The sequence below is a fragment of the Arachis hypogaea genome, chromosome 18 (assembly GCF_003086295.3).
Source record: "Arachis hypogaea cultivar Tifrunner chromosome 18, arahy.Tifrunner.gnm2.J5K5, whole genome shotgun sequence".
In the NCBI taxonomy this organism is placed as follows: domain Eukaryota; kingdom Viridiplantae; phylum Streptophyta; class Magnoliopsida; order Fabales; family Fabaceae; genus Arachis; species Arachis hypogaea.
This window is the reverse complement of record NC_092053.1, coordinates 3,060,011-3,072,885: the sequence shown is the minus strand read 5'-3', so window position 1 is coordinate 3,072,885 and position 12,875 is coordinate 3,060,011. Positions and strand designations below refer to the sequence as shown.

Below are 12,875 nucleotides of genomic sequence, written 5' to 3'. Positions count from 1 at the left end.
CTATGAGAGTACCCTCTCAATGTATTCTGGTCTTAAGAAACTCTCTATTGCACAAACCTAGCTATGTAGCTACCTAGTTTGTGTTGGTTGCCATATGATTCCAATTTAATCAGTGAGACGAAAAAAAGATATGTTTTATATGGAAGACAGATCCTCTATGCACTAGACAATGGGAAAGAGGGCTATCCCATAGCTCAAAAGGTTCATCAAGAAAAAGAACCTTTTTCAAGATTTCTATAGCAAGATAGAATTATTTCTTCATGTGTGAAACAATTAATATAATAATAAATTATATTAAATATACACTAAAATTAGGAGATAATACTCAATTTGGTCCCTGAACTTACACGCGCGAATCTCAATTTAGTCCCTAAGATTTCAATTGCCTCTATTTAGTCCTCAAACTTTGTGAACATAACTCATATTAGTCCTTTAAATAATTTTCAACGTACAAACGTTAACGGAACACTGTCGTAAATAGCCGGATGCCACACTAAATCTTGTCAAATGATGTCATTTTAGTTTTGGCACTCAAATAACCCAAAAACAACATCGTAAAGGTCTTTATTAAAATTTTACTTAACAAAATAAGTGATATGATACCGTTTTTGAGCTATTTAAATGCCAAAACTAAAACTACATCATTTTACAAGTTTTAACGTGACATCTGATAGTCTATAACAGCGCTCCATTAATGTTTTTATACTAAAAATTGTCTCAAGGACTAATATGAGGCACGTTTATAAATTTTGAGAACTAAATAAAGACAATTGAAACCTCAAGAACTAAATTAAGACTCGTGTGTAAGTTTAATAACCAAATTGAATATTAACTCCTAAAATTAGTTATTAATATAAAATATATGTTATAATCTAAAATATATATTTAAAATAAATTAAACGATACATTATTTATTTATAAATATATAATAACTGATTTTAGTATTGATTTTAGTATACAGATTCGATTTTTAAATAACAATAAATAAATAAATTGGATCTTTTGGTTGTCAAGTGTCAAAGCTATACCAAGAATGGCAGAACAACTGTGTGTGCAGTACTGAAATAAAAGAACTTATTTTCTGGGAAACTTCTTCAGTTCTCAATGTCAATTCTATAGAAGAATCAACAGTTAAAAGCTGCAACCATGTGCAATCAGCAGATAAATAGTAAATACTTAAATCTATCAATTGGATTTTCGAGTTGATTAGATTTTATTTATGTTAAAATAAACTGATTACCGAAATTAGTACAGACCAAATTTATTAATTTAATTTGAACTTTTAAAATTCATCCCATCAAATTCAATTCATTTTAATTTTGAGTATGATTGAGTGAAAAAATTTTCTATCAATTTACAAAAATATTATATTTACATTAAAAACCAATTACTCAATTAATTATAATATATTTGTGTATACATATATGTAATATTTACACATAGTATAATTGATATTTTTTTTTATCTAATGTTCGATTTTTACTTAACGTTCCAAGCATGAAAAATTTTAAAATGTCATACTAATGTAACAATCTATTAAAATACTCAGAAGAAAAAACATAAATCCAATTCACTTTACTCTCCTAATAATTGAAGAATTAAGACACCATCATCGTAACATTTGTCATTTTGTTAAATTCTATATTATCTACATTCATTACAACGGTCAACTCAATTTCAGCTTTAGTTTGGGTCCCATTTCTATAAAAGCTTAAAATAAAATGAAACATTTAAAGTTTAAATCCTTAATTATACCAAAATATGCAAACGAGAGTTAAATTCCTGCTTTTATCAACAAAATATGTAAAAATTTTCCATACTTTCAACTTTCAAGTTAACAACAAAAGACACTTGTCACAGTTTGTTTACATTTCAACTTCTATATAATTAGTTAATTACCGGTATGCGTTATGAGTTGTCCAAATTATTTAGGGTAAAAATTTACAAAAAGAAAATTGATAAGAGAGTATAAGACCATAATCTTTACCTTTTTCATTTTTTTTTTGGGGGGAATAAATAAAAATATTCCCCATGCTACTTTGCAGACAAAATAATTAGTATTACCATAATCACAATCATTAGCACATGGGGGATTGCTCTATAGTCAAATAAATATATAAAAATATAAATATTCTACATAAATGAATTTCCAAATATGGAGCTTGATTGAGTGACTTTTTAATAAAAAAAAATTTTTTGAGTTATTTTTTTTAAAAGATCTTATGAAAAAATAAAAGTAATTTTATGTTTGGGTATCTCATGCAAAAATTTTTTTTATTTATTAATTATGTTTTGGTATAACAATATAAAAGTATTTTTTTGTTTATTTATTACATGAAAAATATCTTATTTTTAAGAGAAAAAGATCTTTTAAAAAAGATGTAAATTACAGCTTTTCAAAATTTTTTTTTATTTTTCTAGTATTTTTATTTTTACTACTAGAAATTTGCCAAACACGTTAAAAGATAAAAAAAATCTTTTTTTATTGAAATTTTTTTTAATCAAAATAATGGCACCCAAATAAGCACATAATATAATATTATTAACAATAAATAAAGCAAAAGGAATATGATAGAGCAAATCAAAATACTGTATGTGCTTCTTGATGACTAGGGTTAGCCGTAGCAAATTAAGCAAATCCATGTAATTAGTCTTTGTCTACTTCAATAGTATTATGGTGAAAAGGACAGCACAATTATTAATGCATATATTTATGTGTGTATGAATGTATATAAAAGTGTATCTAGAGGTTGAGGTTGCACAAGAGCATGAACCCGTTATTGGTTATCTTTTACTCCAACTTTGACCCATTATATCACCTTCAGATATCATTTGTCGGGCAATTGATAGCGATCTCTTTGCCCCATTTCTATCTTCTTAATCACAATAATAAAAGGATTCATATAGGAATAAGACATTATTGCTATGCAACTGTTCACACAACATTTTTGAAGGAAAAAAAAAAGGTGTAACCATGTAAAGGAAATCGAACCAACCATTGTTCGGTAGTTAATTCGATTTACTAGCATCTATTTAATTCATTTCGATTTACTATTAAAAAATCTAATTCGAAATAAATTAATTTAATTTATGTAAATATGTGTATAAAACTTTGACGTAATAATTTTTATTTTGAGAGATTCTACAATTTTAATATGTCTTTAATTTAGTTATCGGTTTCGCTACGTTACCAACAGCATATCTGCCAACTTCTGCCAACTCTTATTTATAATTGTGTTTCATGAGAGTGTGTTCTTGGATGTGTCTAATAAAAATGTCTTTTTTATAACTGTGTTTAATAGAAGTGTCTTTATAGATATATTTTCTGGATGTGTCTCTTTATATATGTATTTAAAATATATTAATTATTAGACACATCCACGAATACACTTCCATAAAACACAATTATAAATAAGAGTTGGCAGAAGTTGGCAGATAATATGTTGGTACCCTATACTTTTCCTTTAGTTATATATTTTATTTTATTTATATTAATAATAAATACTAAAAATTTCATAAAAAAATGACAATACACATTAGATAACATTAAAAAAAATCCCAAAAAAATAACAACATCCATAATATGAACCAAAAATATATATAAAATATTATTTTTTATTTTAATTTTTTTAATTGAGTTTAAAATTTAAATATAAAATAAAAAAAATTAAAAAATTGACTTATATTAGTTAAAAGAAATTAATTATATAATTGAAGTGAATTTATTTTAATTTATAATGTTAAATATTGTTTGGAAAGATATATAAACAATGCTTTAACAAAAAAGCAATTCTACTGAAAATTAAAAAAATTAAATGATTTGACCGCTTCAGTACATGAACTTAATTAACTGTCTTTGACTACCTAAACTACCAAATAAAAAATTTTAATTTTAACTAATTTAGAGTATAAAATTCTTTCTATTGATATAAAGGTCACTTTAACTTAGAAACATGTTCTTCACTCTATTACTCTAGCAAGATGATTGGTATCATGTTTATCTGACTCTTTTTAGTGAGGGAAAAAAAAAATACAACAACTTCTTCTCCCAAAAAGAAAAAGAGAAAAGAAAAAAGAGTAATTTTTTAGAAGAAGTAAAGAGTAAATAGCAATAGTAAAACAGAGAGAAAAAAGTGTGCAGAACAGAGAAAAGCAGAGCAAAACGGAAAGCAAAGCAGGGAGAGTGAATGATGCAGATGTAGATGCAGAGGTACTACTCTCTGTTACTACCACCACACTCAAATCCTTTGGATCCGAGAAACTATACAATATTAATCATTATTTTATTTTTCCCTTTCCATCTTCCCCCAAACACCGCCGAATTTTGGTTATTATTTATCACTTCTATTTCAATTTTTGTATTTCTTTTTTTTTTTCTTTGCCCCCTCACCCTTATCCTCTTTTTTTTTTTTTTTTTTTTTGTTCTCTGCAGAAAGTGATAGAAAGATAAGGAAGAGAGGTAGGGACAAGAAGAAGGAACCAAAGTGTTTGTGAAGTATTTGCTTCATTATCAGCAATGGGAAGTTGTTGCAGCAAACTCTGCATATGCTGGTGGCCCTGCTGCTGCAACAAAAGATCAAATCTTCAAGACTTACCCGAAAATGGTGAAACTTTGTAGCTACCCATTATTTGATTTCACTTCACTATCATGTTTTGCAATTCAAGTTTCGTTCTTTAACACTGATTCGTTTCTGGGTACACAGAAGATGGGAACAAGGGTGAGAAGAAGGGTCCTGCTAGCTCTAGCTTCACTGAGTTCAGCTTCGACCAACTGCAAACTGCCACGTCAGCATTCTCGCCCGACAACATTGTTTCTGAACACGGTGAGAAGGCTCCCAACGTTGTCTACAAAGGGAGGCTTGAAGATGATAAGCTTGTTGCTGTTAAGCGCTTCAACAAGTCTGCTTGGCCTGATTCTCGACAGTTCCTAGTTCAGTTCGTGCTCTTCTATGCATTGCACTCTTTGGCCGCTTTTGTTAGTTGGGATATGATGCAAATTTAGAGATACAGAGATAGAAATTTGTGTTCTCTCTGTTTCCAGTGTTTAGAAGATCGAAAATATAGAGATTTATCTACGGTTTGAACACAATTTTGTGTCTATGTATTTGTGTACTCCTCTCCTAGCTATCAAATGCAGTCTTTGTGTTTTTGTGTCAGTGGAAGTTGATGGCTTTTTATGCGTCTTTGTTTGGTTTGTGTTTTCAGGAGGAAGCACGGGCAGTGGGGCAGCTGAGGAGTGAGCGTTTGGCTAATTTGGTTGGGTGTTGCTGTGAAGGAGAAGAGAGGTTGCTTGTGGCAGAGTTTATGCCCCATGAAACTCTCTCCAAGCACCTCTTTCACTGTGAGTTCCATTCATTTTTTCTCTGTCTGGTTTTGTTAATTGTAATCATTTGTAACAGATAGGGGAAATGAATGTTTTGAGATATGCCATGTTGTGTCAACAATTGCCATGGACTAGACATTTTGCATGAGAAGCTAAATGTTTTCAGAAATGTTAACTTCATAACCACTGATTTGTGATTTTGTGATTTGTGCGAAATCCGTCTGGCAGGGGAGTCCCAGCCCATGAAATGGGCAATGAGGCTGAGAGTTGCCTTGTATTTGGCACAAGCATTGGAATATTGCAGCAGTCAAGGAAGGGCATTATACCATGATCTTAATGCTTATAGAATTTTGTTCGATCAGGTAGTTAAGCTTCTACGAGCAAGCTTATTCCTTTTCTTAAGTCAGTATGTTTTATCAAGCAATGTTTATGTTTACATGGTATCAATGGTGGACAGGATGGCAACCCTAGACTCTCTTGTTTTGGACTAATGAAAAACAGCAGAGATGGCAAAAGTTATAGTACAAATTTAGCCTTCACCCCTCCAGAGTATTTAAGGACAGGTAAGAACCAAATGAAATAAAATAAAATATTGAAGTACATATATATATGTTTGGGATGAAGGAATGAAGAGGCTGAAAACCATTAAAAGAGCAGTGAGATTGCAGTACATGAAGTAGTTGGATTATATAGCTACTTTGTTAGTAACATTCCATACTTCACCCCATTAAATTGTGATCAGGATCCTCTGTGGTATCAGTATTTTATAGTCTTACCTTTTTCTGTTTTACCTCATTGAAGTGGAAAATCAAACCTTTTCTTTCAATTTTGGTGTTACCTTATTATTGTGTTATGAGTTGGAACCATATCTTCATTGATTTATTTTGTATTTTCATGCCTTTTGACTTCCTGACTTATTCAATTTATTAACTTCTGCAGGAAGAATCATCCCAGAAAGTGTGATTTACAGTTTTGGTACACTTTTGCTTGATCTTCTTAGTGGCAAGCATATTCCACCAAGTCATGTATACTTCTTGTTTCCTATTGTATTTTAATCTATTCATTTCAATTCAAGGAGCCATTTTGTTCTCCAAAATCTTTTACCTTTGGCAAATTGTGCTTAAAATATTGCTGGACCAAATAAAATGATCACATCATCTATGGCGATAATAAATTAGATGGGTACTGTAATTCTTTTACATGCAGGCACTTGACCTCATACGAGGGAAAAATTTTTCATTTCTGATGGACTCATGTTTGGAAGGTCATTTTTCAAATGATGATGGAACTGAAATAGTGAGACTAGCTTCGCGTTGCTTACAGTATGAACCTCGAGAAAGACCAAATGCCAAGTCGCTTGTGACTGCTTTAACTCCTCTTCAGAAAGAAGCTTCAGTATGTTCTTTTTTTCACTTTCCTGCTTTTGGTGTCAACTTTCTATATAGAAGGTTAATCAACGGTCAATGTTACTTGGTGTGAAGCACACTGGAAAGCATACATGCATTTGGTTTACAACAGATCGTATTTGGCAGGTACCTTCGCAAGTTTTGATGGGCATACTGGAGGAGGGTGCATCATCAAAAGAAACAGTTTCATTGACACCTTTTGGTGAAGCATGTTCTAGAAGAGATCTCACTGCAATATATGAAATACTGGAAAAGGTTGAGTATAAGGATGACGAGGATGTTGCAAATGAGGTAATTTACTTTTCCCTGTATTTCTTTCTCATGTAGCAGATTTTATGCCATCATAGGCTTGTCTTGTCTTGTTTTTCTTTTTCTTTTCCCTTTTGTCTTCAATTCACAAAGTATATTATGCAGTGCTATTTTCTTTCACCACTAAATTTTCCTAGATTTCTAAGCAACTTTTCCATTGCCTCCTTCATGTTTTAATCATTAACTGAGGGGTTTGCGTGTCTGCATTATAAACTTTTACCATCAAAGTGAGCTATTTCTTCTACCACCACTTGCCTCTGAGACTTTTCATCTTGTGAAAGAAGACTGTGTTGCTTTGGGGATCAAAGTTTCAATAAACTGCCAAATTCTCTTTCTTCATGTTAAAATAAACTGTCTGACTTATTTGACATCGTCTGCATTTGGTTTTTGGTATCATGATCCATCTAAAGACACTGGTTATAAATAACTGAAGATATTGTTTTGTGAATCTCTTATACATGATTAGTACCTTTTGAGTTCACTTGCCCAAAATTATTTCTTTTGTCAGAAGTAGTTTGATGAATTATAGTGAAATTTTTTTCTTGTTAGTTCTCGACAGAGCTTGATTTCGGTTAACCTTGTATTATACTTTCTTTGGAACACAGCTTTCCTTCCAAATGTGGACAGATCAAATACAAGAAACCCTAAATGCTAAGAAGCATGGAGATTCTGCTTTTCGTGCCAAAGATTACCCTACAGCCATTGACTACTATACAAAGGTAAGTCCCATAAAAATAAATAGAATGCAGCTTCCCTAAAACAAACTGAAGAGAGTTAAGTGGTTACTATGGAATATTTTGTCTGAGAATTGCACCATGCTTGTTTTCTGTGTAGTTCATTGATGGTGGGACCATGGTATCGCCGACTGCTTATGCAAGGCGCTGCTTGTGTTACTTGATGAACAACATGCCTCAAGAAGCTCTTGGAGACGCCATGCAAGCTCAATCAATATCGCCGACCTGGCCAACTGCGTTCTATCTTCAAGCAGTGGCACTCTTCAGCCTTGGCATGGACAATGATGCGCAGGAAAGTCTTAAAGACGGCACAATGTTAGAATCCAGAAACCAGAGAAATTGAATTGAAGTGTATATACTCTTTTTTCCTTTCTTTTGGTTCTCTTTGTTAGAAGCATTAGCTGTATGTATCTTTTCTTTCCAGTATGTTCTGCAGCTTCTGGATTCAGATTATTGACTGTCTATGCCTTGCAATTTTATTTCTCTTTTCTTTCAAATATATAATTAAAGCTGTGAACATCAAATTTGATCAAGTGCCTGTAAAGTTATTACAATTCTGATCATATTTAGGGATATTCAAAGAATCACTCGCTTCCAGTAAGACTCAGTTTTTCCGTTTAAATAGTGTCGAAAATTCTGAGAATTTGAAATTTTTACTAGAACATTACATTCGTTATTCGTATCATATTTTCACATCTATTCTTTTGGATAACCATTCATACGGTTAATGTAAAAAAATAGTTATATTTATTACTTACGTAATTGGATATAAATTAAACTATTTTACATTAATAATGCATCAAAATTAAATTCATAATAATAATAAGGGATAAAGCTTAGAATTAAACTAAAGAACGAGTTTGATTAACTGCTGAATTATTTTTGGAGCTTATCATGGGCTAACTCAAGTTCATAACAAAAATCAATCCCTGTTCAAAGAAAAAAAATTTGACCTAAAACAGACATGGAGAAGAATAAAAGACCTCCCAAATTGCAAAGTATTAAATTGGCACTTCCTCACATAACCAATGCAGAACTACCCTCAAAAAGAAAACACAAGGGTTCCAAATTGAATTACATAGGAGGCCTCCCAGTGCCAAGTAGCTGACCAATTAGATTAGTCACCTGCCATGGAACACAAGAAGAAACAACAAAGACACACATTTAGACAGCAAGGCAAAATTACTATAATCAACATTAGCAGTTCCATGATATCAGAGACAAGAACTTCCATGATCCATGATCAATGTAGATTGTAGAACATGCTTTTGCATTGCATCAAATTATCAGAAATATAAAGCAGCACATAATCAAACATGTACCAAACCATGCAATGTGATATAAGAAATAAATACTGGATGAGTATGAAAACTAGGCAAGATCTTCTTACATGCCAGTATTTTGAAACACAGCGATCAATGCAACTATTTTCGCCCATGTTCAGCTCAGATTCCTTGTACCTGAATTCCACCATTATCTCAACCATGAAAATCAGCACCCATGAAAACAAAAATGACACTAAAATCTATGCAAAACTAGAAGAAAGGGAAAAGGGAATTTCCATACCTATTATCAACACACTTGTTGAAACAAGTTTGGGTCATCCTGAATCACAAAACAACCAAAACAGATTACCAAATTTCTTTTCTTTTCGAATGGAAGTGTTAAAAGATAATCGAAAAACAAAAGGATTAGAGGAATTTAAATTGAAATCGAAATCCCTACTTGTTGAATAAGTCGACCCTGTACTCCAATTCCTTTTCAGCCATTCCAAATATCTGCTCAATTAACGCACCAATGACTCAAATTGCAACCCAAAAACAAAGATCAACAATGAAATCAACCCCGCCAAAAAGAAAACGAGGAGGAAAATGAAATTCGTTCGCGAAGGGTCCAAAATCAGAGAAAGAGAAGAGAATACCTGCCTGTTCTTTTTCGAGGCCAGAAGGGGCGTTGTTTGCAGCCATTGCAGCTTGAAACTCCAATCGAGGGATGAGAATTTGGAAGGTCGGAATCAGAAGAGGGAGTGTTAAGCTGCAAATAAACCCTAAGTCCCTTTGCCTTCTGATTCGTTCTGTTATATTGTTTAGGGTTTAGGGAACCTACAATTTTGATATTTTTTTATTAAAATAATAAATTTATATCTTATTTTCCAAACTGGTATAATAAGCTTAAAAAGTCGCCAAAAAAAAGCTTAAAAAAATAAATAAATAAAGAATAAATGACCATTTGTATCCATAAAAGATGAAAACACTGACATATATACATACACTAAATCGAAACTAAATTTGTACCCATATAAGATGCTTTTTGTGTGACAAAAATACTCTATATTTGGAGGATTGGAGTGCCACGCAGGATACTTTTGTCACACAGAAAACATCTTGCGTAAATACAAGTTTAATTTTCATCTAGTGTTAATATATATATCAGCGTTTTCATCTTTTATGAGTATTAATGGTCATTTATTCAATAAATAAAACTGCTTCTTAAATTTTCTGTCAAAAGTCAAAACATTAAATATTTCTTCTTAAGAAGAGATATACAGAGAATAATGTTTCTTTTTGTTTTTTTGGATGGTTGATGATCAATTTTTTTTTTTTAGGGTAGTGAACTTTTTTATTACTTGTTCCTTTATATGCTGACTTCAAATTAGAAAATTTTAATTTAATATAAAATTAATAATTTTACAATAGAATATAATACATAAAAGTTACTAACAAAAGAAGTACATATTTCATCTTCTATAAAATAACATATTGTATAATTTTTATCTCCTATAAGTCTATAACAAGGAGATTTTCAGTTAACTAATAAAAATATAAAAATGAACTAACTACAAGTTCTTGAATATTATATGGCAACTACTCAAACATTTTAAACTAATTTCTATAAATTAATTTGCGATTAAAATTAGTTCTTAAAAAGCAAGTTAATTCAATTTACTTATATACACATCATAAATCAAAGTAGGTTAATTCGATTTAGTATTGTGTTATTTATTTAGGATTCAACTTTCCTTCACAGAATTTATTTTTTATCGTTTTAATGAGCAACAAAAAGCATATTAATATATACAGGTTTGGGTCAATTTAGATAGAAAAATTATTATAACTAAATTGTACTAAAGTATGTATTAATAATTTAATATGCTCTTTATTGTTTGTTAATAGGATATAAAATATGATGTATTTTCTATACACATAAATTGAATTAGCCTATATCAATTTATCATTGAAAGAGGCCTAGATTCCAAAAAATTAAACAATTTCTCTTGACAAAGATAGGAGACTCGAATTTACGAACTCTTAAATGAGTATAGAAAGACTATACTATTTAAGTTATAACTCATTGGCATTTACATAAATACTTTATTTTGTACATAAATCGAATTAGAATTATTCAATTTATGGGTATATATGCTTGTTACGGTGGGTAACCGGAGATTAATGGGCCGGATGGCGTTGGTTGGCCCAAACGTATGAAGGAGGTGGCTTTCGAGTGGACCTGGTACTCGGTGTTCCTCCGTCCGACTTGTACGTGAGAAAGAATGTGGGGTGGTACCTGCAAAGACACTCCGATGCCTAAGTTAGCAAGAGTGTGAGCAGGTTAGAGAGTATTGGAACTTAGAGATACCTGAATGGTGTCAGTGTATTTATAGTGGTGAACCAATAACCACCGCTGAAGTAGTGCCACCTTTTTAGGCGGATAACCGCTCCCATATCTTAGGGAGGTTAAGATATGGCCTTATGAAGTGGTTAGAGAGTTTCCAGGGGCAGTTACTCATTCGAATGAGTGTTATCTGCCAGCTAGTCCTCGTATCCGACTTCTTTGGAGCAGGTCGTGTTCAGTACCGACTTCTGGGGATGAAGGCTGGTACTGGGGAGGGCCAACCCTTTGGGTTGGGCTTCTTTGCTTGGATCCTGGGCCCTATTTATTGGGCCAGGGTATGAACAGTGCCCCTACTCGAGCCCAATTTCTTTTTAAGAGTTGGGTTCGAGTATTCAACTCGAGGTCATAGCCGATTTGCAAGAGGACCGACATGATGGTTTAAGAACTGACGTGATTTTTCGTGACTTTTGGGTTCTGACAATTACGTCTAATCAAGCGTCGTGTCCGTTAGGGGTGTGCGTAGGGATTTAATGGCCTTGGTAACGGTACATCTTCATTAATGATTGCCCCAATTTTACCATTATGCCCCTAACGTTCTTATAAATACTTTCTCTCTCTTTCGTTGTTTCGTTTCTGCGATTTTTCAAATTTCCCTTGCATTCATTCGTGCTGCATTCTTGCGTTTCGAAGGCTTTTACTTCCTCCAGTCTTGATTTCAGACTTAAAGGTTAGCTTTTTTCCCCTTCTGTAACATGCTTTCTATTTGCGTGCCTTTATTTTGTAGGTAGACTGGTTTGTAGGCTTTAGTTCCGTACCCCCTTCCTTTAGAGACCGTGTGTTGATTTTCCTTTTTTTTTTGTAGGTTTCTTGTCACCCCTTTTAAGAAAAGAAAATGGCTTCCGTAGATGTTCTTTCTCAGTGGGTTGATGTCACGGTCCTAGGGGAGGAGCCTTCAGTCGATACCGAGTTTATCACCCATCTTCGTACTCATCATAGAATTTGTACTTCTGAAGAGGATGAGCCGAAGTATGAGTTGGTAGTCCCGGGTCCAGAAGACCGGGTTTGCTTCGGGAGGGCCGACGAGGCGGCCCCTCATTTCTTTTTTATGTATGAGAGTATGGTCACCCGTTTGAGCGTTTTTCTTCCATTTTCAGAGTTTGAAATGTCTGTGTTACGTCATTGCCGGGTTGCTCCCACCCAGCTTCACCCCAACTCTTGGGATTTTTTGAAAATTTACCAATTTATCTGCCAGGCCTTAGAGTTCCCGATTTCTCTGAGGATTTTCTTCTATCTCTTCCATATGACCAAGCCCTTCAGTGAGCTAAATAATAAGCAACAGTGGGTGTCCTTCCGAGCCATACAAGGTCGGAGGCTTTTTACCCTTTTTGACGAATCCTTTCACGATTTTAAAAGCTATTTTTTCAAAGTTCAAGCAGTAGAGGGTCACCACCCCTTTTTCTTAGATGAGAGTTCTTCTCCTCGCTTTCCTCT

At 32.7% G+C, this 12,875-nt stretch overlaps 2 protein-coding genes across 5 annotated transcripts; one reads left to right on the top strand and one right to left on the bottom strand.

Annotated features, from left to right (window-relative positions):
- The first annotated feature begins 3,937 nt into the window (after nucleotides 1-3,937).
- Nucleotides 3,938-8,356, top strand: LOC112770823 (serine/threonine-protein kinase BSK5). 4 transcript variants are annotated; one of them, XM_072225444.1, is made up of 11 exons: nucleotides 3,938-4,210; nucleotides 4,433-4,604; nucleotides 4,707-4,930; nucleotides 5,206-5,341; nucleotides 5,552-5,685; nucleotides 5,781-5,886; nucleotides 6,263-6,348; nucleotides 6,530-6,718; nucleotides 6,856-7,020; nucleotides 7,644-7,757; nucleotides 7,873-8,356. In XM_072225444.1, the coding sequence occupies exons 2-11, from the start codon at nucleotides 4,517-4,519 to the stop codon at nucleotides 8,113-8,115; spliced, it is 1,485 nt and encodes a 494-aa protein (XP_072081545.1). In that variant the 5' UTR covers nucleotides 3,938-4,210; nucleotides 4,433-4,516; the 3' UTR covers nucleotides 8,116-8,356. The 4 variants fall into 4 exon arrangements, with proteins under 4 accessions (XP_072081545.1, XP_025671019.1, XP_025671020.1 ...); XM_025815234.3 differs by having other exon boundaries at nucleotides 4,704-4,930; XM_025815235.3 differs by having other exon boundaries at nucleotides 4,146-4,327; nucleotides 4,704-4,930.
- Nucleotides 8,357-8,614: 258 nt separating this feature from the next.
- Nucleotides 8,615-9,912, bottom strand: LOC112770824 (mitochondrial import inner membrane translocase subunit TIM10). Its single transcript, XM_025815237.2, has 5 exons — nucleotides 9,698-9,912; nucleotides 9,498-9,550; nucleotides 9,339-9,377; nucleotides 9,163-9,232; nucleotides 8,615-8,897 (listed from the first exon to the last, which is right to left on the bottom strand). Exons 1-5 carry the CDS (start codon nucleotides 9,737-9,739, stop codon nucleotides 8,847-8,849), a joined length of 255 nt encoding a protein of 84 aa, XP_025671022.1. The 5' UTR covers nucleotides 9,740-9,912; the 3' UTR covers nucleotides 8,615-8,846.
- Nucleotides 9,913-12,875: the final 2,963 nt, after the last annotated feature.